This window comes from Rhineura floridana, chromosome 11 (genome assembly GCF_030035675.1).
Source record: "Rhineura floridana isolate rRhiFlo1 chromosome 11, rRhiFlo1.hap2, whole genome shotgun sequence".
NCBI lineage: Eukaryota > Metazoa > Chordata > Lepidosauria > Squamata > Rhineuridae > Rhineura > Rhineura floridana.
Genome location: NC_084490.1, coordinates 44129549 through 44155076, shown reverse-complemented (window position 1 = coordinate 44155076; position 25528 = coordinate 44129549). Strand labels below are relative to the sequence as shown.

The window sequence follows — 25528 nt, the reverse complement described above, 5'->3', positions numbered from 1 at the left end:
AGCTATACAGTTTTTACATTAGGTTTTGATCAATTACAGTAAATCGTTTGAAATAATCAACTGCGGGGGGAGAGAGAGAGAGAGAGAGAGAGAGAGAGAGAGAGTTCTGAAAGATCACTCATCATTTTCGTTTGAGAAATGATTTATCTTGGACGGTGCCATAAACAACACAACTCTCCCAAAGACGCGCACACATACAATGGGAGAAGGTCTGTTGCTGCTGGTGGTGCTGACATGTTTATTGTAATAAATCAAGGGGGAGAGAGAGAGAGAGAGAGAGAGAGAGAGAGAGGGTTTGAGGAGAGAAAAAGAGAAAAGTGTGTGTGTGTGTGTGTGTGTGTGTATGGAATGCCTGGATGGGTATAAATATACACACCACTACGGGGTGAAGAGAAATGGGAGAAAATGAAGATGGCTATTTGTCACATTTTACGACAATAACATTAATAACAAACAATAAATTTACATGGACATACAGACTGGGAGGCAAGAAGGGATCTCCCGCTACTTACAATAAGTCCAGCCCTCGGCGTGGTTTCTTGCTTCCTGAGAAATGTTTTATTGCAGCCTTCTCTCATTCACTCAGTCTCGCCTCTCTCTCTCTCTCTCTCTCTCTCTCTCTCTCATAGTCCCGCACACACACTCTTTCCCTCTTTCTCTCTCCCCCCCATAGGCTTATGAGTGTGAGTGTGTGTGTGTGTGTGTGCATGAGAGAGCGAGAGAGCGAGCGGGAGAGCGGTGGGTTTTTTTAAGGACAGTTGAATTTCACGTCAGACACAAGGAGACCATGTCTGCGATTTTCCTGACGAATACATATCTATTCTGCAACCTCTGCATTAATTATTTAATGAATCACGTGACTTGGAAAGCGGGAGGTGTAGGGGGTTATCTTTCTCTGTTTCCTATGCACAATGAGGGCCGTTGTGACCTTCCACTGGAACGTTAGAATCGTGTGTGTGTGTGTGTGTGTGTGTGTGTGTGTGTTGTATATCACATCACACAAGCTCTCTCATGTGACACACACTCAAGCATGTATGTGTTGGTGTGGATGTGTATATATATACAAACAAACACACAGGTACACTCATCTTGAGCCCATATATGCGGGGAATGTAACATTATGAAGCTACATGTTACTATATACACACACATGTTTAATCAGAAAGGGAAATGTACATCCAGATTTTCTATCGGAGTGGGTGACTTTCTTTAGTTCACATTACTTAGAGATCACAATCATTTTCTCAAACCTTCTTGGGTATTGTCATATTTCCAGGTGGATTCCCTCACTCTTTACTTTCTCTCTTTCTTATCTTCTATATTATCTTCTACCCCCCCCAGTATGTTTCTTTCTTCTTTCCCATCTTTTCCCTCCCCTTACTTCTTTCATGCTATTCTCCCCCATCCTTTACATACCTTCGGAGCTAGAGTAAACAAGCTATCTAGGTTTGGGACTTGAACAGTATTGGCCGTGTTTAGGGCAAAGCGAGTAATAACCACCACCACAATGATAATAATAATATTGATACTACTGCTACGACCAATAACAACAACAACAACAACAATAATATGTGAGACAGATTTGGGGTTTAAGATGAGCTGGCGGGACTGGCATTGGTGATGAAAAGCAATGGTTGAACAGAAGAACCGTCTTTGCTCTGAAGAGCTTCTGTTAAGGAACGATCTGTCTACACAAGACAATAGAATATAAAGCATGGTAACATACACTAAACACTCCCGCTGCATGTAAAAGTGGAAAAAGAAAAGGATAGTTCATTTGTAAGTGTGTGCGGCGATGGTTTTTGTTGCAAAGAGTTCCTCGCCTTCTTATTTTTCAGGTGCTCAAGAAACACCGGCATCCTTTCGCTGAACAATAGAGCGGGTAAGGGCCTGTGAGCCAGCATCTTAGACAGACAGTGAAATCAAATCAAACAATAGCGCTGGTGGGGTGGGTGAAGGTGGTCTGGCTTGGCTAGGAACTGAATGCTTGCCTGTCTCTTAGAGAAAGGGATAGTGTGTGTGTGTAGGATGTGTTGATGGTGCTTTCACAAGTGGGTTTTCTCTCTTTCTGTCCTATTTTGAAAAGCATTGAACAAGTGCAAGCCTCATAGTAATTATTATGTGCAGGGAAAAAGCACTTAAAATAGGAATAAAAAGTAATTCCCTGTTTTCTGATAGTGAAATCTGCAGAACAAAAGGATCCTGGAGGGTTGGTTGGTAGTCCCTGATAATAGATATAGCATAACTACAAGAAACCGGTGATACTGACACAAACCTCTTCCTCCTGTAGAAGGCAAGTATTTTCATTTTAAAATATCAAATCCTAAATGTAAAATTCTCAGCACAGCTAATCTTCCCCCTCCGCCCCGCAGGCGCCCAAATCTTCATCACGGTAATCTGGAGTGGAAGCATAACAGACAACCGTGGCTCGATCCTAAACATCTTTGCTAAAGAGTAAGGCTGTAACCTCTCAGAAAACCAACCAGAACCATTTTGCCAGATGAATATTGTGGATGTGCATTCTGACTTTCGTTTGAACATGCTACCAAGAAAGAGTCATTGGTTTAATCAAACATAACTCCCAAGCAAATCTCGTTGATTTTTCAGCTGCATCCCATCCTAAATGCTCTGGCTGCGTGGAAGGAAATCCCACTGCCACCAATGGGGCTTGCTTCCATGGAAGGTGTTTGGGAGCGACGTTGCAATGATTGGAAACCAGCGAGGAGATACAAAGGACAAAAGGAAGACTGCAAGTGTTTACTGCGGTAAGGAGACGATGCATAAGAAAAAAATATTTTCTTGTGGCCCGAGGAAATAGCTGATTAAAACAAATGAATACAGAGGAGATAAAAATCGAGAGAGAGAGGGGTCGGAATAAGATTTCTTTTAAATCTCCTGCATTGCTCAATGGCATTTAAAAAAAGAAAATAAAAGAGATGTCTATAAAAAGATGGCTTTCTTAGGAAAAAAGAGAAGAAAAGAAAACATGTCTATAATCCTTGAGTTGCAAAGGAAACAAAAATCCGTCTGCTTCTCCCTCCCTCTCTCCCTCCCTCCCTCTCTTTTTTAAAAAGAGCGACTTTGATTTTAAAAGATGTTTCTGTCTTCTATAGTTCAAAGGAAAGGAAGCGCTTCTCCTCGCCCCGGTAGGTGCGAGAAACCGAGCGGGGTTTTTCTCTCTCTCAAGATAAAATGAACGTTTATATAGTGGGAAAGGCAGATTGATTTACGAATTTAAACACGCCGGTTTTATTGGGGATCATAAATCTGTCAGGGTGCTACCGATCAAACTGAGAAAGCTCCCAAACTCCGCTCCCCCGGCCAGCCAAAATCCACGCCTCTTTCTCTGTCGCTGAAAGGGACGTTTCCAAAGGAAAAGTCAGCAAGGTTGTAACGTAGATCCTGTGTGTGTGCGCGGGCGCCGGCGCGGGCGCGTGGGGTTTGTGCAGACAAAAGAGCAGGGACACGGAGAAGGAAAGGGACTAGGAGATAAAGAGGGAAATTTATATGCACATGCACTAATAATAGCGGAAATCCTAGGCAGAAATAACCAGATGTGGAATAAGGAAGAAAAGAAAAAAAGTCTCATAGCATGTACAGACTGCCTTGGCCTCCCCACTAAATTACCACAGCCTCAGCCAGGCCCCAATTGTCTGCGACGAGAGAAGGCCTCTGTCCAAAAGGATGCCCAGCACCCAGCAGGCACACGTGCTTCTAGACCACACAACTACAGATGGCGCCTTCACACATGCATTGCTGTGTGTTTGTTATGAAAGCCAAATATATATTGTGTGTGTACAAAGAACGCGATTCACGGGAAAGAGGCAAAGAGGAAATGCTAAACACATATGCACTGTTCTAGATCTCACAGGCCATCTTCTCCTTCCCTACCTCTCTTTATGCATTCATTTGCCCAACACCAATGGTTGTTCCTTTTAACCTCGAGCAAATGAATAATAAAAAATAGCCATGGGGTGGGGAGCAAGGGGAATATTTGCCCACCTTGCTTTAATAGAACCTCGACTTTATTTATTTAATTAATTTATTTATTATTAAATTTGTTAGTCACCCATCTGGCTGGTTCTCTGGCCACTCTGGGCGACGCACAACATAAAACATACAATTCACATTAAAACCTTAAAATTCCCACAGTCGTGGAATTACAGTCGTGGCCACCTAAACTGTCTTGTGAATGGAAACCTGGAACCTCTGGGGTGGGATCTCCCTACCACAGCCACCATCTAACACCCTGAGTGGCTGATATTTAAATAACACTTCAACTGCACGACCAAAAGCAAACATTTGAAAAAAGGAGACATAGATGTCCTTCTGGTGAGCCCAGGCAGACCCATCCACAAACCGCTTAGTGGAGATTGTACCAGTGGCTTCATTTGAAATCAGGTTAAATGCCTGTTCTCCGGCTTAACTGAGTTGCAGATACCAGGAAATGTCCACGTTAGCAAAAATATTCACTTTCTTGATCACTCAACCTCACAGAAGACTGCAGGTGGGAAGGTATAAATGCACCTACTGATATATTTACAGCAGGATATATTAAAGAAAAGCAATTCCTGAGTACTACATTTCCTTCCCTTGTTAAGTCAGGATCCTCCCCAAATCGCTGTAAGAAATGTCATCACAATACTGCATTTTTCTTTTGAAGAAGTTTACTGGGCCTGAAGGCTCCACAATGTATGACGATTCAAGTTCTCCAGAAAATCCTTACAAGAAAAGCTTGATTATTATTGTAAAAAGTCTTGAAATTTAACAGGGAGAGATGAGAGGGAGAGAGAAGCCTAATAATCAAATTAAGACAAAAGATGGGCAAGGCAGCCATTTTAATAGAATAACAGCACAATCTTATACACCTTTTCTTGGAAATTAAGTCCCATTAAGTTAAATGGAACTTACTCCCATGTAAGTGGTATATAGGATTGCAGGCTTAAGATGCTTTCCTCCAGCCAATAATAAACTTGTTTATCAAGGGAGCCATCATCAACCCTTTTTTCAAGCGAGGCTTTGCTTATTCTTCAAGCCTTTGAACAGGGGACCGTTGTTAACTGCAGTTATGATATTTGCTTGTGTTGAATTAAAAGGTAAGGGAGCATGTGAGGAATAGGGTGAAGATGAGGAAGATGCTGAAAGGGGCATCGAATTCATGGCCTGGTCTCCCCACACTTCCTCTTCCAGCAAATCTATGTGTCAACCAGCTAGGCAGCAATTGCCCAGAATGAATCTGAACATCAAGCACATCAACATACTGCTCATTGTTCTTCCAGAGGAGAGGAAGCTGAAAAACAGAAGAAAGCTGGCTAGACTACTACCGCCGATGCAGCCACCACTACCACTGCTTCTGATGAAGACTGTGATAAACTAATTATCTATAGTACCTGGTGACACAGAAACTTTCCCGATTAAAAATGAAAACTTAATGCACACTGACTGCGCCATCCTAGACTTTTACTCAGAGACAAGTGCATTGGACTTACTCCCAGGTAAATGTGCATAGGATTGCAGTCTAAATCAATCCATCAAACCAACCAACTTCTTCTACAGCCCCCATTCATGTCAGTTAGGATTGCGCAGGAGAATGTTCTGGTGGATTGTGCCCTAAATAAAGCTAGAGAATGAACAACAAAAGCCATAACCTCAAACAAGATAATCGGAGGACACATAAGCAACGCGCAGACACACAAAAGGAAAGCGATGGACTCAGGGAACCAGAGGTTGGCTTTCTCTTTTGCCCTGGTTTTCACGTTTGCCTCCGGAGTTTGCTTTAGCCCGCCCTTGTTTCCGTGAGAGCAATGCTACATAGCACAATGTCCAGTCTTGCAAAGGTCAAGGGGTTTTGAGGGGTCATTCTGTTGCTGCAATACCAGGCTAATCGCTTAGAAAACGTGTCCCTTGGATGAACTCCATGCTCAATCCACAGCTCGCCAGGGTCAAATTTTAACTCCATTTCTTTTAATATAAACCTTCCCCCTCCCTGAAATGCAGATAGATAAGCAGGCAGATATACAGACAATCCTTCACTAGCACCTCTGTTGGCAAAACTTCAGAAATCCGCGCACAAACACCAAACACAAGAATTTTTATCAGAAAGACAGTAGCCACGCCTCCTCTGAGTTATCTGCAGTTATGAAACATATCGCATTGTCCTTATATGATTCCATAGGATAACGAATTCTAGAACCATGAAGAAATAAAGGCAGAATGCCCTTTCAGAACAAGCACCCATTATATTCTGGCGCCCCATCTTGTACGGCTGACCCCAAGTCACCCACATTGTCACAAGGAAAAAAAAGGAAAAAGAAAAAGCCTTCCTCAAAAAGCTCAACTTTACAAACCACATTGAAAATAAACAAACAATTGAGATTCCTTTAAAACACCCTTCTCTTAACAGCAATCTTTCTTTCTTTTCTTCCCCACCTTTATAACTCCGGTAAAAAAGAAGAAAACCTTCCCCTGAAGGCTGCAACTCATCTAAGGCTGCAATCCACTGAACACTTACTTGGGAGTAAGATCACTGTACTCAGTGGGATTTACTTCGAGTAAACATGCTGCATAGAATTGGGCTTCCTAGGGCACGATTTTAAGAGCTGAAGGCATTTGATGTTGTCCCCGCCCCCTCCATCCTTAAAAGCGAACCAATATACAATTTCAAAAGCACAAGCCGAGCCTTATTTTTTTTGTTTTTTAAAAAAATGTGTTTTACCTTTTTAGCTTCCCACATCTCTTCTTCAGGCGATTAAAGATGGTGCTCATGTTTGAAGCAGTGTCTTCCATTTTTTTAAAAAAAGAGAAAAGTTCAACTTTGTGTCTATGTGTATTTGATATATATCTATATCTATATATATCTATCTATATATATAGATATATATATAGATATATAGATATATATATACACTCTCTCTTTCTCTCTCTCCCTCGAAGATATCTTGAAAGATTCAAGGCTCCCGGGTACTCTTTTTTTTCCCAGCAGAAGGTCTGTGGAGGTTTGCTGTTGAATAACAATAGGAAAAGGATAAGTATTTGAAGAAAAGAAATGATTAATGATTTTTTTCGGTATAATTCTCACATTTTTCTCAGCTTCTGTCCGCTTACAATGCTTGTGAACTTTTGGGGCCTATAGAAATCTCCACCCTAAATTCTATTCACACCCTTCAGCTTTGATTTGGCTCTATAGAAGCTACATTCTTACCAGCATATGCTTTTAAAGTTTTGTTTGGGGGATGTGAGAGAGGGAATGCCTTGTTGTAACCCTGAAAAGCACCAGGAGCCCTCCCTTATAGTACCACTGAAGTCAACAGAAATGTAGCCATTGCGATTGGGATACTGTCCCCATCTTTGCAAAATCCAAACTTTTTCTTTATGAAAATGTTCACTTTCCCCAAACCTGCCACAAATGGGGGATATATATGCAGCTAAGCCTTCCATCCTTTACTCATAAGTGTCCCTCAAGCCTTCATTGTCAGGAATCTTTTGTGTCTCATAACAACAAGGTAAAAAATAGTTTAATTCACATATTGTCCTCAAGTATTGATCCACTAAGGGTTGCTGCAAGGTGAATGTGGACCAGAAATCCAAAGGAAGGTAATCAACGATTATTGACACCAAGATTTCCTTATGTGTTGTGTGCATGTGGAAAGGCCACCTGGAACATCCTGTAAGCTCACAGTACTTGAAAGTTAGGCACATTCATTTCAATTTACTTTTAAGTAAAGATGCTCAGATCACAGCAATGGGGCTGCCTTTGATTTATTCTATAGCAGCAGCCCTAGCGTGTGAGCCCTGGATTAAGTGGGGATTGGATTGTGACCAGTGGTTGCTCTCCCCAAGGCACTTGCTCTATAACAGTTCTCTTGGCTTTAAGGGGTTGTTCCATAGCAAAGGGGCTGTGAATACCCAAATTGTGGTGTTCGTGGGAGACAAGAGGTTGGAATCAATAAGATTTTTTTCACTGGCTCCCATAGAAAGAGTCTATCTGTCATCTTTTGTGGAAGAGATTAGGCACACGGCTAAAATTAAGTTCAGCGTGAGCATGGCAAATCTGTATTAACCCTATCGAGATACATACTTTAATAATACAATAAAGTAGTAACATAACACACGATTTGAATGATAGAACCTAGGCTAAGGGAATGTTGCTGGGGTATTTTAACCTTCATATGGCAATTGCTTTCTCGGGCACTGTTTCTCCTGCACATTCTGCATTGAATTGAAAACGACCTCCATTGCCATGGTCCCTCTGCAGGAGAACATCCCTCAGGATTCTTCCTTAAGACAGAAACTGAGTTAAGTCCGTGTTAGAGGAGTTTTTTAAAAGAGAAAATTATGATTTTCTTCTATGATCTCAAATCCCACACACACAGGCACACACGCACATACATTCACAGACATGTATATAATTTGTAACTTAGAAATGGAATGCTATTTCGTTCTAAACAGTATTTTCGATACTTTGTATGAGAAAGAAAATGAAAATTAATACAAGAGCTATGGAGCACAAAAGAAGTCATTTGTCTTCTTGATTATCTATTTGCTTGTCAGAGTTTGAGCTATTGCAGCGGCTGGCTCCTTTGTAATATAAAAATACACAGAAAACCTGCAAACACCGACAAACATCTTTGCAAAAATTATGGTCATTGAATGCATTAAATACCTTGAAGAAGGTAGCTTTTCTTGAAAAAAGAAAGGAAGAGAAGGAGAAACATCTTCTGGAAAACATGCTGGTGTTTTATAGTCTTAATATCACGAAGAAATTTAACGATCAAACCAATATTTTAGTTTGAATCAGTTTGAAAGCAAAATTTAACCACATTAATGCATGCTTAGAGGAAATAAATCATCCCTTATAAGGCTTAGCTGTAGTTAAGGAGGATATACCCTATGGTCAAACATCTTTTGTTTCCATTAGGGGAGCATAGGCTTCGAAACTGACAATAAAACCTGGTGGATTCAAAAAGGGGTCTGCAAGGTATCAGAACAAAGGAACAGTGTCGTGGTTATTACAGATATTCTGAAAAACACCGACAACCTTATTCGCAATAAATGTTTTATTTCGGACTTTTTGTTTTCCACCTTGATTTTTGCTATATACATGTTTTTATAGATATCACACAAAACAACAAGAGGTAATTATACGGAACGATAGGAAGAGGTATTCTCCTCTCCCCTCCCTAAAGTTCTCTGGGATCACACCATTTCGGAATGTCATATATAGGAGAGAGTGAGGTGGAGGGAGAGAAAGAAAGCACAGAAAACGCAGATCCCTTTCCTCACGCCGTACTTCCCATGGGAATTTCCTGAAAATCCATCTTTATGCACATATGCAGTTCAAACCTGGGAGTGAAATCAGCGAAGGAGCATCCTTATATACAAAGGATCCCCCTCCCTTTTTAATGGCTACTGGAACCCAGATGGCCTTATGGCATAATCAACTTTATAGACTGAAATGTACTGCTCTTCTCTGCTTTCCAGGTCTTCCAGGTTAGGTAATTAACCTGAAGTCATTTTTTTAAAAATTGCATTTCTTGTTCGTCTTTTTTGTTTTTGTTTTTGTGCCCCTCCCCCCTCCCCCCCAGTGATGCCCCTCCTTACTTAGAATACTACAATATTCAGCATCCAGGGAAGTCCTTAGAGTGCTCTGAGAATTTTATTTCTGCCTTCCAATCGCTCTGCTGTCTATAGCTGTGTTAAACAGATGCCAACATCTTTCTGAAGCCTTAGGGAAACGTCTGGCTTTAAACTGGGGTTCGTGGCTGGTGGGGGTGGAAGAACGAGAGGGGGGTTGAAAATGGAGGGTATGAGAGGAGGGGGGCGAGAGAGTCCAGTTCTCCTTAGGTGAAACCGGACCTCATTTATTAAAGACGACTCTAGCTGTCGAGCTAATGGCTGGCATAAGGTCCTTCGTTTGTACGCGAGAGTAAACATGACAAATGGGCCCGAGTTTGGCTTGATTAAGGATGAAAAAGGGATCCATCTTAGCCAAATCTGAAAACCCCATCTCCTATAGAACAGAGAAGCTTAGCTACCCCCAAACACAACCCTGCTTTCCGGAAAACGATATCATCCCCCCAACTCATTCTCCTTTGTTTCCTCTCCCCTCATATAAATAGTGTTTCCAGTCCACTCACCCACTCGCCCCCTCCCCCAACGCCCCCATGTTTCCCTCAGGAATAATAATACCACAAGGCGTCCCTCGCTTTCACACATCAGTTCTTAGCGCGCGCGCGCACGCACACACACACACGCACGCACACACACGCGCACACACACACACACACAGTATCTCTCTCTCACACACACACGCACGCAGGCCGCCACGTTCAAAGGACGGTTATAGATTGGTAGTGGGATTAGGAGTTGGTCCATTGGTTCGATCCTGGGCACCTCCTCCCCCGCTTTGCCCCGACAGGTTGGCAGCAGAATTTGACCGGATCTTGGTATTGGGCAACTTGTGGTCTTTTTTCCATTTCATTCTCCTGTTTTGAAACCATATCTTGATCTGGCGTTCGGACAGGCAAAGGGAGTGGGCGATTTCCACCCTTCGTCTCCGGGTGAGGTAGCGGTTGTAGTGAAATTCTTTCTCCAGCTCCAAGACTTGCTGCCTGGTATATGCTGTTCTGGAACGTTTCGGCTCTCCTCCTGCGTAGTTAGGGTTGACTGAATGAAGAAACACAAAAGGAGGAGGGGGAGGAGGAAGAGGGGGGAGGAGGGAGGAGGGAGGGGATCAGGACGGGGTGGTGGAGAGGGGGGGACGTTACTCTTCTGCTGCTCCTTTAAAACGAAACAAAACAATGACCTGCTCTTGAAGAAACCCCAGGAAGATGTGAAAGCCCTTTACAAAACAAGCCCCAAACCGCACACCTCCAGCAACGCTCTACGAGCCTGGATCTTTGCCTCCTACTCGGAAGTAAGCCCCGTGGGAAGGAAGTCCTATGGAGTTTAACAGTACTTGCTCCGATGTAAATGTTCATAGGATTGCCCTGATAGTAAGACTCTAATAGCGATTCGCGCAGGAGGGAGTAAGTGCCCAGTGCAGCTTACTTCTGGGTAAACAGGTTTAGGATTGGGCTAGCCGGATGCATCCATTCCTGTGCGCAGACCCAGACTTCACTTTTAAAACTGCATACACACTTTCATTCTGATCGCGTTAACGTGTGACTCTGTCCGAGCGTTTCTCTCACTCTGGACACTTTTGCCAGGGTTACCCAGTGTATCCCATATACTGCTTAATCTTCCTGTCTGCTTCCCTACACCTCAGTCCGGCCTTGCACAGCTTCCCAGATAAAGTCCATTACAAGCTAGACTATACTCTTGGCCCAAATTTCGCTGAAGTCCTCAAAGCACTTAAGCGGCTGTGTTTAAACGTCGGTGTAAAGTAATCCCACTAGTGTCATTGTAGTTTCTCCAGAGATTAACGGTATTTGGGATCTCAGTGTTAGGTGAGAAAGGAAGAGAGCGACAGCGGGGGGGGAGTGCATTTAGCTATGAACCCTAACATCACAAAACAGCTCTGCACAGCCAAGTGTTACTAGCCTTTGAGTAAATAAATGTGAGGAGAATTAAGGAGGGTCTATTGCATATATATGTATTAAAACCCTAATAGACCTACAACTTGCTCTGCAGTACTGTTCAACCAAAAGACTTGGGACTGTACTAAATTAATCGAAATCGCTGGTGCTAAACAATCATCGATTCAAAGACACCAACTTAAGCACCTTGTGGATCGTGTGAGCTAGCTAATGCTAGTCCACGTGTATGGAGAAGCTGGCTGTGCACCTCAAAGTTCTCTTAAGTTTCACTACACATGGAAGACAAATTCCTCGATCGTAAGCACCCTTATCTTGGAAGTCACTCCCATTGAAACCCACAAGACATCCTTCTATGTAATGTTGCTCTGAAGGGACAATTAAAAACATTGGAGAAAGACAAGGTAGAAGTTTGCTTAAATTCACTACTTCCGTAGAAATTAAGCTGACAATGAAAATAAAAGATCCCATACCTCCTTAAAACTTTTCCAGGTAAACGTCCTCCAGTGGAAGGAGAGGAAGAAAAGAAGAAAAGAAAGGGGGAAGGGGGGAAGGGGGGAGAGAGAGCGAGAGCGAGAGCGAGAAAGAAAGAAAGAAAGAAAGAAAGAAAGAAAGAAAGAAAGAAAGAAAGAAAGAAAGAAAGAAAGAAAGAAAGAAACTGGAGGAGGATGTTAACAGGGACTTCAAAGGCAGTTGGCCAAGAAGAGCAATAAAAATTTATGGAGGATGTAATTATAGCGCTCTGCAAACAGGGAGACCATAAATCTCCAAGGGGAATGGTTCTTTTACAACGGGGGCAATAAGCTTTTTTTCCCTCCTTCCCAACAAGACTTTGAGGTGCAGGTTAGTATAAAGCGAACGGCACTTTAAGGTTCACTTACCCGTGCTAACATGAACCTTCTTCATCCAAGGATAAACTACCGGTTCTTTGCAAGAGGACGGGCTTTGGTTGAGAGAGTTTTGGCTACAGGAAGGCGGTGGGCTTGGCGTGATGGATTCGCAAGTGTGGTTTGGTTCGGAGAGATGGTTTTGAAGTCCAGCTGGAGCATGGACATGCTGGCTCCTGGGAGATAGGACCGATGCTTGGTGCCCAGTGCCCTGACATGGAGGATAGGATGGTTGGTTACAGGCGGACCGCGCTGGGTACAACGCCTCGGGTTGGAAAGAGTTCTCTTCTCGCCTCTGGCCGCTGAAATATTCCGGAGAATGACTAGGAAGGTAATCGTGCTGGGAATATTCTTCGCATGGTGGGAATTTGGGGTCCACATAGTTGGAGTTGATCAAGAAAGAACTCATGGCCATTAATTTTGGAATTGCAAGGGCGCGCGCGCGCCGGCACGCACACTCTCGCTCACTCACACACACGCACACCCCAAAAATATACTAAAATTTATTCCTATTTCTTTCTCCCCCCCTCCCCTTCCCCCTTCTCTCTTCCTTCCCCTCCCTTTTCTCACTCGTTTTCCTGTTTCGCAGAGCCCTCCTACTTTTGCCGTCAACTGAACAAAGTTAGCTGTCCATGTGACCCCAGGAACCAATGGAGAGGTTGCCTGGGATTCCCGGATAAGGAAATAATCAAGAAGGGGGAAAGGGGGGGCTCTTTTAGCCTTTCCGTTGCCAGCACACATTCAACCTGGAAGCAGGTTGTATTGAAGTAAATTAGACTTACATTGCTTATAAATGCGCTCAGAACCTAGACGGGACTCCGCATTGTAGAAAAGCTAGTTATTATCATCATGATTGTATTTTTTATATCAGGATTTACATAATTTCATATCCGGAAGAAATTTAGCATCCCATGATCTCTCCATGGTCAAGAAACCACAAAATCCAAGTGCCGCCAACCTGTGCATTCACTGTTAAAATCACTGTCGATACCGCAGACGCACAGACACACACACACACGGTTCCCCTTGGCAGAGTTTGCCTCAAAGTCAAAAAAGCCAAATACCAATACATGTTATTAGAACAAAAAGATTAGGAGGAAAATAAATATTCTCCTCGTTTATGATGCATCAATCTTCTAGCCCCTGCCTAAATTTTGGTGATAGAGTCGAGCCGGTGGCAAAGATAGATAGAGCTCGTTTGAGATCGATAGAAACGTCATTAACTAATTCGGGTTACCCATCCCTTTGAACGTCAGTTAGCTTCTGGTTTAGACTGGTTCTTTTCTTCCTGGCCAGGAATAGGAAATACATGAAAGCATTGAGATGGAGGAGCGTGGAGAGTTAAGGTTAAATCTACAAAATGAATAAAAATATCCCGCTGAAGACATCAGATTTTTAAAAAAGTATTGAAATAAGGGAGCACACCCTACATTTCTCTTTCTTTCCTTTCTGGCTATCTTCTAAATGTCCGCTTTCGTTAATTAAGATACAGTGTACCTACTCCTTTTACAAGCCCGCGGGGCAGGGACCTGCCTCTTCTGGGTGTTGAATAGCGCCTGCGCACAGATGGTACCAAATAAGTGATCTTTATTAGATCTCTTTTATCCGAGAAAGCTGTCATTCTACAGTAGTTTCGCAAGTACATGATCATAGGATGGAAGAGGAGTTCTTCTCACTTCCTATGACTTTTCTGTGCCGCAGAAGATACCAGAGAATTCGAATCAACCTCTCTGGGTGCTTAAAAGATGGTAGTAGAAAAAACACCGCTATTAAAACAGCACAACTACAACACGGAGTAATCCTTTAAAGAAAGATCTTTAACGATTTGATTTGGAGGGGTTTCTCCACTTCTTTTTCTCCTTCTTCATCCTTAAGGACGCGCTCCGTAGCGTTTGTGTCAACTACATATTCCCCTAGATGCGAATTTGTGACGCAGCTTCTTTTACACAAATTCGGATCTACAGGGTACATACAGAAGACAGAGACATTCTCCTTTGAGTTTGACTAGAAGTCTTCTGCTTGGCTTACGGCGAAAATAAAGCATGCCTGGCGACGGGGGCAAAAAATCCGATTTCCAGAAGAAAGTTATGGAAAGATTTGCTTGCAATACACGACGCAAAATAGCGCGTTTGTTAGCCTGACTCTGTCCCGTAATCCACTGCTGCATCTTCCTTCGCAGAAGAAATACAGTTGCGGAAAGGAAGTTTAAGAAAGTTGGTAGGGAAGGAAGCAAGGAAAGAAATTAGGTAGCTAGGTCTACTGGTGTACCAAGGAAGACATTAAACAGAAAGAAATTCACTCCCAATCAAGTACAGTGAGATTTATTGTTTAGTTAGAAGTCAATCCACTCTTTTGCACGATTTCGTTGTACTAAGAAATAACTTTCACATATCAGAAAGGTATTTAGGCTTCTTCGGGTAAGTTGTGTATACACATTTACCTGGGAGTAAGTCCCACTGAACTCAATGGGGCTAACCTCTGAGAAGACACCTATAGGATTTTATTGAAGGGAGGGAGATCTTTACAAAGGTAAATAGGAAAACAGGGTGTGGTTCCCCAGCCCCGCAGGGCAATTCCTTTACACTTCTCCGCAGGAGGAGGGAAAGATCAAAGGGATTTCATTTCCGGAAAAAGGGGGATATAAAGCAATAAAATATGCAGTTTGTGTAAGTAATGACCCTTCTGTTGTAGGAAGGCGGGAGCAGCCCGGTTTTCTGCAGACAGCTGTTAAGCGTGCTGGTCTGGGGGAAAAAGATGCCTCCGAATTCCTGTTGCAATTTAAAAAGAAAGAAAGAAAGAAAGAAAGAAAGAAAGAAAGAAAGAAAGAAAGAAAGAAAGAAAGAAAGAAAGAAAGAAAGAAAGAAAGAAAGAAAGAAGCAGTCCCAGTATTGTTTTAGAGTAGAAATGGGGAATCCTTTCTGCTACACAGAATTTTTCATCAGGTAGAATAGGATATTATTTTTTCTTAGCCTCTGGGCTTGGGATAAAACTGTATGTGGCAATAGATTATGGCTTTCTTTGTGAGGACAGTTCATTTCTCCTGTGGAACGAGTATATATCTCTATAAGCAAAGTGTCTTGGGTGGCTATTATTATTATCATTAGTAACCATTTATTTGGAGAGTCAAGGAGAAGAAACTGCTTATGGGAAGCGCACCTGCGTAGCTATCAGCATCCCCAATAAGGCAAAATTTTGAAATAAGGCAGTTTCGAAAGCAGTGTGGCTAGCGAAGTATTCACATCTCATTTTTGTTTTTCATCCATATTCTTAACAAACAAAGAAATAAAGATCCAAAGCAGGCACTTAAACATTTTTGTTGTCCTCTTCCCATCCCCAGACAACCAAACCTATGGTGTGAATGCTGCATTAATGAATGCTTCTGCACCTTTTTCTACACAAACAGATGTTGGTTAGGAAAAAGACAAGCCGTATTAAGAGTATATGTCTGCGAGTCTATGCCACTGAAATCCAAAGATCAAACTTCCAGGTAAAAAAAATCTGCTTAGGAGCCAGCGATCACAACCTCCAGGACTAAAGGCATTAATTTTTCCAGTTGGCTCCCCGAACCTGGATGTATTTACTTGGAAGGAAGAGCTGCTGATTTCAATGGGCTTACTTCTAAGTCAGTATGTTGAGGTTCGCTGGCCTCAGTCATGCCCCCACACATTTGATCAGGTGCACTATTTAATTTGACTCAACCTAATACGTCACTTTCTCTTTGTAAAGGGTACCACCCTGGTCCAAAACCATAACTGTCCCTGTCGTTCCAGTGGCACTTCTATACTGTATGGTGACAACGCAGGGAGTTCGGGATCATAGCTACAGTTTTCCTACCAAGAACATAAATAAGTCTGATTAAAACCATACATATTCGGAACAAATGATTGAACTGGGGCTCACTTCCAAATCTAGGACTTGGTCACATCTATAGAGTTGCAGGCCAACGGGGGGAAGAGAAAAAAAAGTTTTCTTCAACGAAGTCAACCAAACCCAAAGGTATACCTTTGTGACATCCACTCAGTCTTTCTCCTGACCCTCGATCTCTGCCATGTTGCATTTTTCTCCTTATTTCCTGTCTCAAGACATAGGTTTTTGGGAAAACGAATAGGTAGACCTACTTTGTCCTCTTTATTTGTTGTTATGTTTGTTTGTTTAAAGTGCCACCACCACTTTTTAAAATCCCTTGTACAAATAGACAAAGGGGGTTTCATCCTAGTATCACCAGCACCCCTAGCGTTTAGCAGAAATGTTCCATTCTTCCAGCCTCTCCAAAAGTCTACACATGCGTGCGCGCGCGCACGCACGCACACACACACGCACACACACACACACACACAGAGGCATGGACACCAGCCTGCTGTCCGAAATCAAAAGATAAAACATGTTCCCCACCCTACCCGCACATACACCTCCCCGTTCCAACCCCCCCAAACCATCCATTTTTGTTTTGTTTTCTTTGATCCCTTCCCCATGCTCTAGTAAAAATATCTCAACTTGTCGGAAGTTCGGAAAGGCAGATTTAGCCCAGGCGTTCTCTGCATTTCAAAGGGGCAAGTTAATGAAGCTCTAAAACGATACAGTTTCTAGCAGATGGGACCATAAGACATTGTTTGCACAGTACAATAAAGTTCAAACAGATAGGAAAGGGGGGTTGGCCAGTGTTTGCTAGAAAGGGGGCACACCTTTCAGGATTTTCGGACAACTCTGGAGTTCTAGAGATGTGCCCCCCCACATCATATGACAAAGCACCTGCCAGTATATTATTACTACTAGTAGTAGTATAAGAGGTAGTAGTAGTAGCAGCAGGATTATCTACACATAAGAAGTCAAGTTCTCTACTAACTACCTTGGGGACAACCATTACGTCAGTCTTGCGCAGGAGAACTTCTCCTTGGACTGTGCCCCTTTGATTCTACTTTCAGGACGTCATCTAGGTAACTATCTCACTTGCAGTCATGAAAGCGCCTCCGCTTTCAAGGCTGCCCGTCTACAGCTCGTTGACCTGGGAAATGACTTCTAATGGACATCAAATGAGCTTACTCCCGAGGAAACGAGTCCTTTTGCAATCACAGCACATTTCTCCGAGTTGAGAGCAAAAAGCCCGGAGGTCTTCTCACTCAGTCCTTATACCGCCCGCCCCCTTCGTTTTCACCGTCCCCAGGGTACAAAATCTGAAACGTTAGTAATCCCCCTTCCCCGGTTCACGCAGTTAAAAATAATTATTCTCTGCAACACAGGATACAAAATGCAGCCTCCTTTCCCAGGCAGTCCAACCACAACCGCAAAAAAGGAACCCGAAACACCAACCGGAAAACTGGATCCTTCCGTCGTATCTCTCCTTCCTCCATGTCAAAGATTATTTTCCTCCAAGAGGAAATCTCTCTTTTTCCTTTCCTTTCCTTATCCACCCCACGATTGCCTTTTAAAGCCTACGGAATAGCTGGCTACCAGCTTGCAAGAAGCCGTAGGCCTAACTGAGCGTTTTCGGTTCGGATACCCGCAAGTTTTGGTATTAATCTCCATACTTTGTCAGTCTTTGTTAAACAGCTAGGCGTGTCCCCAGCGCCTCCAACATTTTAATATTTGTTAGACGCGCTGACCTGAGTTTCACCCCACTCCGGGGCTCTCCCCCTTGCATTTTCTATAATACGCTTGCATAGTTCTCTCGGTCATATTGAATTTTACCCAGGTCATTACTTTGGAGGGGTGGGGGAAATGCCACGGCAAGGAATTTTAATGCAGACTTTCCTCTATGGTGCCTGAGACTTTTTCAGTCTCTTTGTAAGTTTCTCTTTTGCAGTGTACATGCTTATGCAAAAGAGAAATATACAAAGATCTGCGCGCGTGCGTGCATGCGTTTTTATATATATATATATATATATGAATTTATTAAGATGTGTATGTCAGTGTGTGTGTTTATGTGTGTTTCTAGACGTGTATTATATAAATGCACACATTCATAATTATTCTTCTCTTATGTCCTTTCTTTGGCTTAGGAAGGAAAACTTTTATTTCGAAATAACAACTTAAAATACACTTTCTGCACATTAATATGAACTATTAAAACTAGGAGGGATTCTAACTAGCATTAATAAAACACGTTCCAACGAAAAGACGGGGAATTCAGAGGGGAAAGGAAAGAATGAAATGTCCATGAATCTTGTGCCTTTTTCTCTGAGCAAAATTGCAACTGAATGTTTCAGTCAAATATTACCTATCACCCCTCCTCCAATTCAACTTATTTCGGAAAGAAATTTGTTGGAAGGACACTTTACCTTTGTTGGAAGGAAGCCCCCGGAGGTGTTATCCTAACTCATCAAAGGTCTAGCTTCAAGAATGTAATGGATAAGAATACATTCATTGAGCTTTCCAGGTCCATGAGTGACTATTGTTCGACATATACTGTATTAACCATCTATTCTACAGGTATACATGTAGGTACCACGAAGCATGGTACCTACTGCCCTTGACGGAGGCATAATATGATAAGTCACTCAAAAGGTCAATTGGCATTAAATTATTTCTATGAATATTTCTATGAATAACTCATTACAAGGGCTGCCTTGTAGAGAGAAAGAAAAACTTGAAGAAATAGCCGTTCTCTTTCATTTTCGCTGTACACGGGCATTAAATCTTGTGTAATCGCATCAGAAGCAGACTAGTCTATCCCTTTTTGCTCTAATTTTTTCTTCCTGGCGGTTCTTCCTACAAGGCTGGACTATACTAGCAAATGGAGTCTTAAACGATAGGATGTACGGGGGTCTGTTTTAGAAGCCAAGCAAGCGTGTGGTTGCGTGAGCCATTAAAATTCATACCTAGACGATTTTAGCCTTTCGAAAACAAACGGAATTGTTATCCATTTACTTCCTTCTTCCTTTTATTGCACAAACCTGGAGTGGTGATGACTGTGCTTCAGAGATAACTGCAGTAATTAAAGCAGTATGGAGATGGATCATCCAAGCTACTCTTAAACGGTAGCACATTTATAGTGATATTTTATAAATACCAAGCATAGCCTTTACAATTCATTAGAATTAGCCTTTATTGTTTTCTGCGAGCACGCGAACGCGCACACACGTTTATTTATTTTATTTGCATTTCACCAAATTTTGGGAATATATCCAAGTAGGAATATTTGGAAACAATTTCGATGGGACACACCTCTAAGTCAATGCATCTGAGATCTGGAAAAACTGGCTTGCTTAGGACCGAGTGTGTCAGCCTTTTACTGCACTGGGCCCCACCTTGATAACCCAAGTGATCCAAATTAGAAACAGCCCAACCCACAACTTATTACATCTGTTTAAACCTAGATGCTAGCTACATTGGTTTGGACTCAGTCTGTAACTTACTTCCAAGCAACCGAGTAAGATAGCACACCTGTCACCCCAAATTCTAAATATTTACACTTAAAGAATAGAGTCTTCTTGACCTTCAGCAGGGCTTTCCAACCGGGATCCTGAACAGGCTTCCTTGTAAACGAATCTCACTCTTTTCAATGGAACTTGCTTTTGAATAAATGTGTTTAGGATCTGTGCACAAATAAATGAGCTTCTAGAGAACTAAGGTACTCGGGTTCCTTCGGGGTTCTACAGTGAGTTGCTCCTTCCCAGTGCCCTTCATACAGAATGACTGAAGTTAAATTGAATTTAACCAACTAAAATCCAGTGTAACTACTGAACACGTGAGTTATAAAAAGGTTAGATCAGGTGCTAAGGTGCTTCTGAAATCCTTTGCTTTGTGTGTGAGTGTTTTAAAAGTAAAAGGGATTCATAAATTTTCCTTCCAACTATTCTATTCCCCTACCTGCTGAGATCAACCCTTTCTTTTTAAGTTAAGGGTGTGTGTGTGTGTGTGTGTGTTTTAAAAAAACTATAGACTTTAATCCTGCCAAGTTTATTCCTCATTTTTGCTAGTTATATTCTACAGCAATAATTCGAATGAGGAAAGACACACACACACACACACATCCCGACAATTTGCTTGCCAAACAGAAATAAATGCCTTACTCCTAGCAAATGACTTAATAGAAAGCATCCTGCCACTCTTGCAGCAAAAGTTTTAAAATAAATCTGCCAACCAATCGAATATTCGAGTACCCCACCACCATTTAACCAGGCAATGTATTAATGAGTAGAGTGCATTTAAATACCAATACACTGCAAAGCCTCTATGAAGACACAGTTAAGTCGCTTTTCAGAGTGCTCTTAAGAGGCTTCTGAAGGAAGTGGAGAATCCCTCTTAAGTGTGAGAAAACACACAAATGAATAAAGAAAAGTTGGCTCTCTTTATTAGTAGGAAAGGTAAACATATTAAATATCCTTCAGTGAATTTGAGAATGTGGAATATTATCCTTGAACATTCTGTTGTTGAAGACCAGAGTATAATTTGTACTAAAGTGAAACATAGACCAGATCCCAAATGCCTTTAAAACAAACAAGCTCAGGGCCCATCAGTATTGTGGAAGATCCAAATTTAGGAGACCATCTGACAATTTATTTTAAGACAGTGTTGGTGCTGCTTTCCTGTTTTAAGAAGCAAAGCCACCACAGTAATTTCTTCCCTAAAAGAAAAAAATCATAGTTATTAATCTATTTACCCTGAAAGTTAATCTGCCTATAAAACGTTATGGAACACCTCATCAGGAAGTTGCATAGAAGAACTTCAGGGATGTTTTCTTTTCCTATATTAATATACAGGATGAGGGCAGAATGAGGCCGAAATTTGTCCTATACAACCTCGAAACGAATGTGAGCTAAGGAAGACAAAGGCAGTTTTACTTAATTTCCACAAGGTTTGTTAGTACATAAGAAGTTCATGCTGGACTGTGCCACAAATCCCTTAGCACTTAGTCTATGGTATTCTTTAACATGATTCTATATTGATTTTAATTCCTTTGTTTAGTCTTCATTTTAATATTGTGATATGCATTTTTCTAGTTATTTGATTTCTGAAAAGCATATATCTTACCTGGGGCACACACCTCTAACTTAGGTTTAGTGATTATTTTCCCTATGGGAATGTGTGGAAGATTGCAATTATAGCATGTTACAAACTTCCACTGTTTAGTGAGATTTAGTAGTAGTAGTAGTAGTAGCAGTAGTAGTAAATAAATAAATAAATAAATAATGTTATTGAATCCATATTCAGTAGCTTTTTAAAGTGTAGTATATACAGATGTTCATAGCAGATAAAAAGCTTGTAATGACGTGTTCATAAAATTGGTCGGGAGTATAAATGTGATTGGACCGTACGTCTGCACAAACGAAAAGGTTGCGAACTTTCCAGCGGGACGTTCTTGTGCGCAAACGCCATTGCACTGAATGAATTAATGAATGAATGAAAGCACTACCGTGATGTTGCGTAGTTCCCAGACATTTCAGTGGTTCTTACCCACAAGGACTGTCCTCTGGATTGAGTCCAAAATGTTTAGTAGTTTGAGAGAGAGAGAGATCCACTGCACCAGTAACATCAAGCCCAGAATAGTACCACTTAATCCCAGCTAACCTGTCCCAGCTTCCCCGCGTCTCCCTTTTCTAGTCAGTAGCTTGCAACGCTGATAGTCGCCTCTACACTTCCTAACTCTTACCTCGCGTTCATATTCTCTCATCTCTAGCCAGTAAACAAGGAAGATCCCTTCCCCCCTCCCCTCCCCCCACGCCACACCATTACCCCCGCCCCCTCCCTCCCTCCCTCTCGTCCTCTTTAGCACTGACATCCAGTCTATCAGCCTCAAACACAAGACCGGGTCTCGCACCGCCTAAACTTTTGACCCTCGCCTTTTTGACCCCTAGAAGCTATAAATGGCGTTCTATCCAATCCACCAAAGACCATATTCACCTCTCTAGTCTTCAGAACATGTACAGACTTTCTTTCTTTCTTTCTTTCTTTCTTTCTTTCTTTCCTTCTTTCTTTCTTTCTTTCTTTCTTTCTTTCTTTCTTTCTTTCTTTCTTTCTTTCTTTCTTTTGTTTTCCCCTCATTTCCCCCAATCTTTGCAACACATCTTCAATCCGTATACTCACCCCCTCCCAAATTACTTTAAAAGGGGGGTGTGATAGAAAGAAAAGGACAGCTGGAATCGACGCCTTGATAATTATTTCTCTTTTATTTGCCACCTTGGCGGGGTGTGTGTGTTATCCACTGCAATAATGTACCGTCTATTTCCATCTTTTTAACGCTGGGGAGCTGCACGATTGCAGAAGGTGGCTTCCCCCAGTCCAAGTGGGGAGGGCGGGTTCATCTTTTATTAGGGCGAAGCTTCGAGGGGATAAAGGAGCACTTCTTCAGAGATCTCGCCAGAATAGCTCGGGAAGTACCCCGGGATAGCTGCGGTGGATTGGTCTGAAGCGGGCTCTGCTGGTTATACTGAGTTGTTACAAGCTTTTGAGATTTACCCTTTTTTCCTAGTCCTGATCTCCCCAACCCCCTCCGTACACCATGATTATACTTGGTAAAGTTTATTTTAAAGGAAGTTTTCAGTTTGTGCTTCCCCTGTACAACAGCAGCAAGATCTTTATCAAACTTCGTTTTAAAAAATTCCAGAAGATTAGGCAGTGTCAGTTAGCCCCCAGGAACAGCAACCCAAAATAAAACTAACAAAGCTGAGTCTAGCGTTTAAGTGGTTTAGGGTCGCAATCCTATGCGCACATACTTGCAACACATTCCTATTGAACTCAGTTGGGCTTAGGTGGCATCTGCCGAGTAAGCAAAAACCCACTTCATCAGATGCATACTTGTTTTGAGATCAGTTCAGTGGGTGAAATACAACTAAGTCACATTCAGGCTTACATTACTTAAGTCCGCTGATTTCAGTGGGTCTATTCTAAGTATGACTAACCTTTCTACAAGAAAAACCGAAAAAGGGAATACAATTCCCTCCCGCGGTTTTTCAAAGGCGCATGCAAATTGCATTTTCAAATGCAAGGGAGGGAAGGACAGAAGGACATTTTCCTGAATTCTTGAAATTTATATTCTCTAAATCTAGGATAAAGTTGGGACTGTGAGAGGAAGGATTGCAAAGTCTCATAGTTGGAAAAGAGTTTATTTGCTTGGTTCAGGAGCTGCTGATTTCTTATGAGGCAGAAATCAAATCTTCAGAGTTAATATGTGGAAAAGGAGTAGGAGGCTATGACCTTTGGACTAAAAGCATGCAAGTACGGATCATTGACTCTGTTCACCGAGGTTTGGCCCTATCGTGTCACCTGAGCTCACCTTCATCTTCCTAAAACCAATTGGGCAACATATTTCTGCAGGTCAAATGCTTAGTTAGGGAATAATTCCATGTTTAATATAAATGAACTCCTCCAGACTCTTTCTTCCCCATCTATCCATCACATACACCCAAGACGGTTTACCATGGCTTACAGTCTTCCTCGATAAAAAGGAGAAATGGACGGGGTGGAGGGGAACAAGAAAATAAGCCAATTCAGACACTACTTGGAATTAGCTCTACAGCCTCCGTTTGCTTGGATGTTAACTCCCATTGGATCTTTTTAGGGGCATTTGAAACAACATACAGAAAAGAGATGATTTTCGTTTCATCTTCATAGCTTCGGCTATGGGGCGGTATACAAATGCAATAAATAAATATATAAATCTTCAAACAAAATGTACATGCATAAAACACCCAGGAAATGATGGTTCTCTAAGACTTTTGGCCAGCTATATCGTCGCCTCTTTATACTTTCCTCGTACAAAATATTTGTCACTTCTTACCTTTTCAACAACATCCCAGGCTATCTCCATTATTCTCTTTTTTACAGACTAAAGGCAGTCCAATGTGGAGTGACAGTGACTTGCCAGGGGCTGCCCAGAACCATGTTTGAGATTAGGTCCTGTCCAGCGACCCATCCTCTCCACCACGTTCTTGTCTACGTACAATTGGTCGAACAAGAACGGGTGTTTGTTTTTTAATTGCAGTTTTAAAAGAAACCATTTTTAACAACTGAACGTGGTTCAGAATTGTGGAAATTTGGAAGGGAAGTTTATAAAGAAAAGCGGGGGGAGGGGGAAGGTCAAAGACCAGTGAAAGTGAATGTAGGCCTTAACATGGGACACTCCCTTAGTACTTGAGGAAAAGTCACCCATTGCATTTTGATTGGGGCGAGGGAGGGGAGAGAGAAGCTCCTTCTCCTATATAGATGCTTCTCTTTACCTCTCTGTCTGCTGACCTAGGAATGATCCCAAGTTCCTATGAATTATTGATGAGCTATAAGGACCGTTTCCCCCCTTCTTTCAGTATGCAAACTCCATTACACTGTTAAAATGGCGATTTAATCCTTTAGAATAGCTTTGCTTTGCTTCCTGCTCGCCCCTCCCCCTTCCCTCAACACAACTCATTTGTGAACCCTTTTCATTTAATTTTCTTAATTAAAATCCTTTCACAGATTTTAATTCCTCTCCTTTTTTGTTCTTGTAAAGAGGGGGGGGGAGAGAGAGAGAGAGAAAGACCCTGTACTTAAAACAATCAAATTGCATTAAAAATTGTTGTTTGAACAATTGTAAACACGGTGCCTATTATTCTTTTAAATAAATGCAGAATAATGGGGGCATATCTCTTTTTTGTTGGGGCTTTAATCCAGATTACAGCATTTTAAAAAGTGGATCAAACTCAAAACAATTCAGTAACTCTTCCAATACCATGAAATTATACTTAGTTGGCAAAGAGAGAGCGATGTAATGATGAACAATCATGTGTGTGTGTGTGTGTGTGTGTGTGTGTGTGTGTGTGTGTGTGTGTGGAGAGAGAGAGATTTATGGAACCCTACAACCAAAGTAAAGCACAATATGCAGTGCAATCCTGTACATGTTTACTCAAAGTGAGTCCCTGTGTTCAGTGGGGCTTATTCATGGGAAAGTGTGCATAGGTTTCCAGTTTAAGCCCTGGTAGTTTTACTGGGAGAATTAAGCAGGTGCATAAATCTCTTCCATTGAAATAAATGGCATTTTAAAGTGCTGGAGTTGGTGGAATCATGCCCCCTTTTATTTCTGTTTGTTAGACGGTATTGGGCTTCTGGTGGGGTACATTTTTTTTTAAAAAAAATCTTCCCAGCTATCTGAATTGAATCAGTTTTAAAAACATAGTATCTGGTAAATTCTAAGGCTCT

The 25528-nt window shown here is 41.9% G+C and overlaps 2 protein-coding genes across 7 annotated transcripts in view; both read right to left on the bottom strand.

Moving 5' to 3' along the window:
• Nucleotides 1-25528, bottom strand: part of HOXB3 (homeobox B3) — a 69763-nt gene that overhangs the window by 38121 nt on the left and 6114 nt on the right. For 3 of the 6 annotated variants that reach the window (XM_061589119.1, XM_061589113.1, XM_061589120.1), the window contains exon 2: nucleotides 6716-7000. The gene's annotated coding sequence lies outside the window, so the exon portion shown is untranslated. Of the gene's footprint in view, nucleotides 1-512; nucleotides 793-6715; nucleotides 7001-8162; nucleotides 8583-12991; nucleotides 13108-25528 lie in introns of those variants that run through there. The other 3 variants (XM_061589114.1, XM_061589116.1, XM_061589117.1) reach the window with 3 other exon arrangements.
• HOXB4 (homeobox B4) lies at nucleotides 8724-12942 on the bottom strand. Its single transcript, XM_061589126.1, has 2 exons — nucleotides 12416-12942; nucleotides 8724-10665 (listed from the first exon to the last, which is right to left on the bottom strand). Exons 1-2 carry the CDS (start codon nucleotides 12834-12836, stop codon nucleotides 10340-10342), a joined length of 747 nt encoding a protein of 248 aa, XP_061445110.1. The 5' UTR covers nucleotides 12837-12942; the 3' UTR covers nucleotides 8724-10339.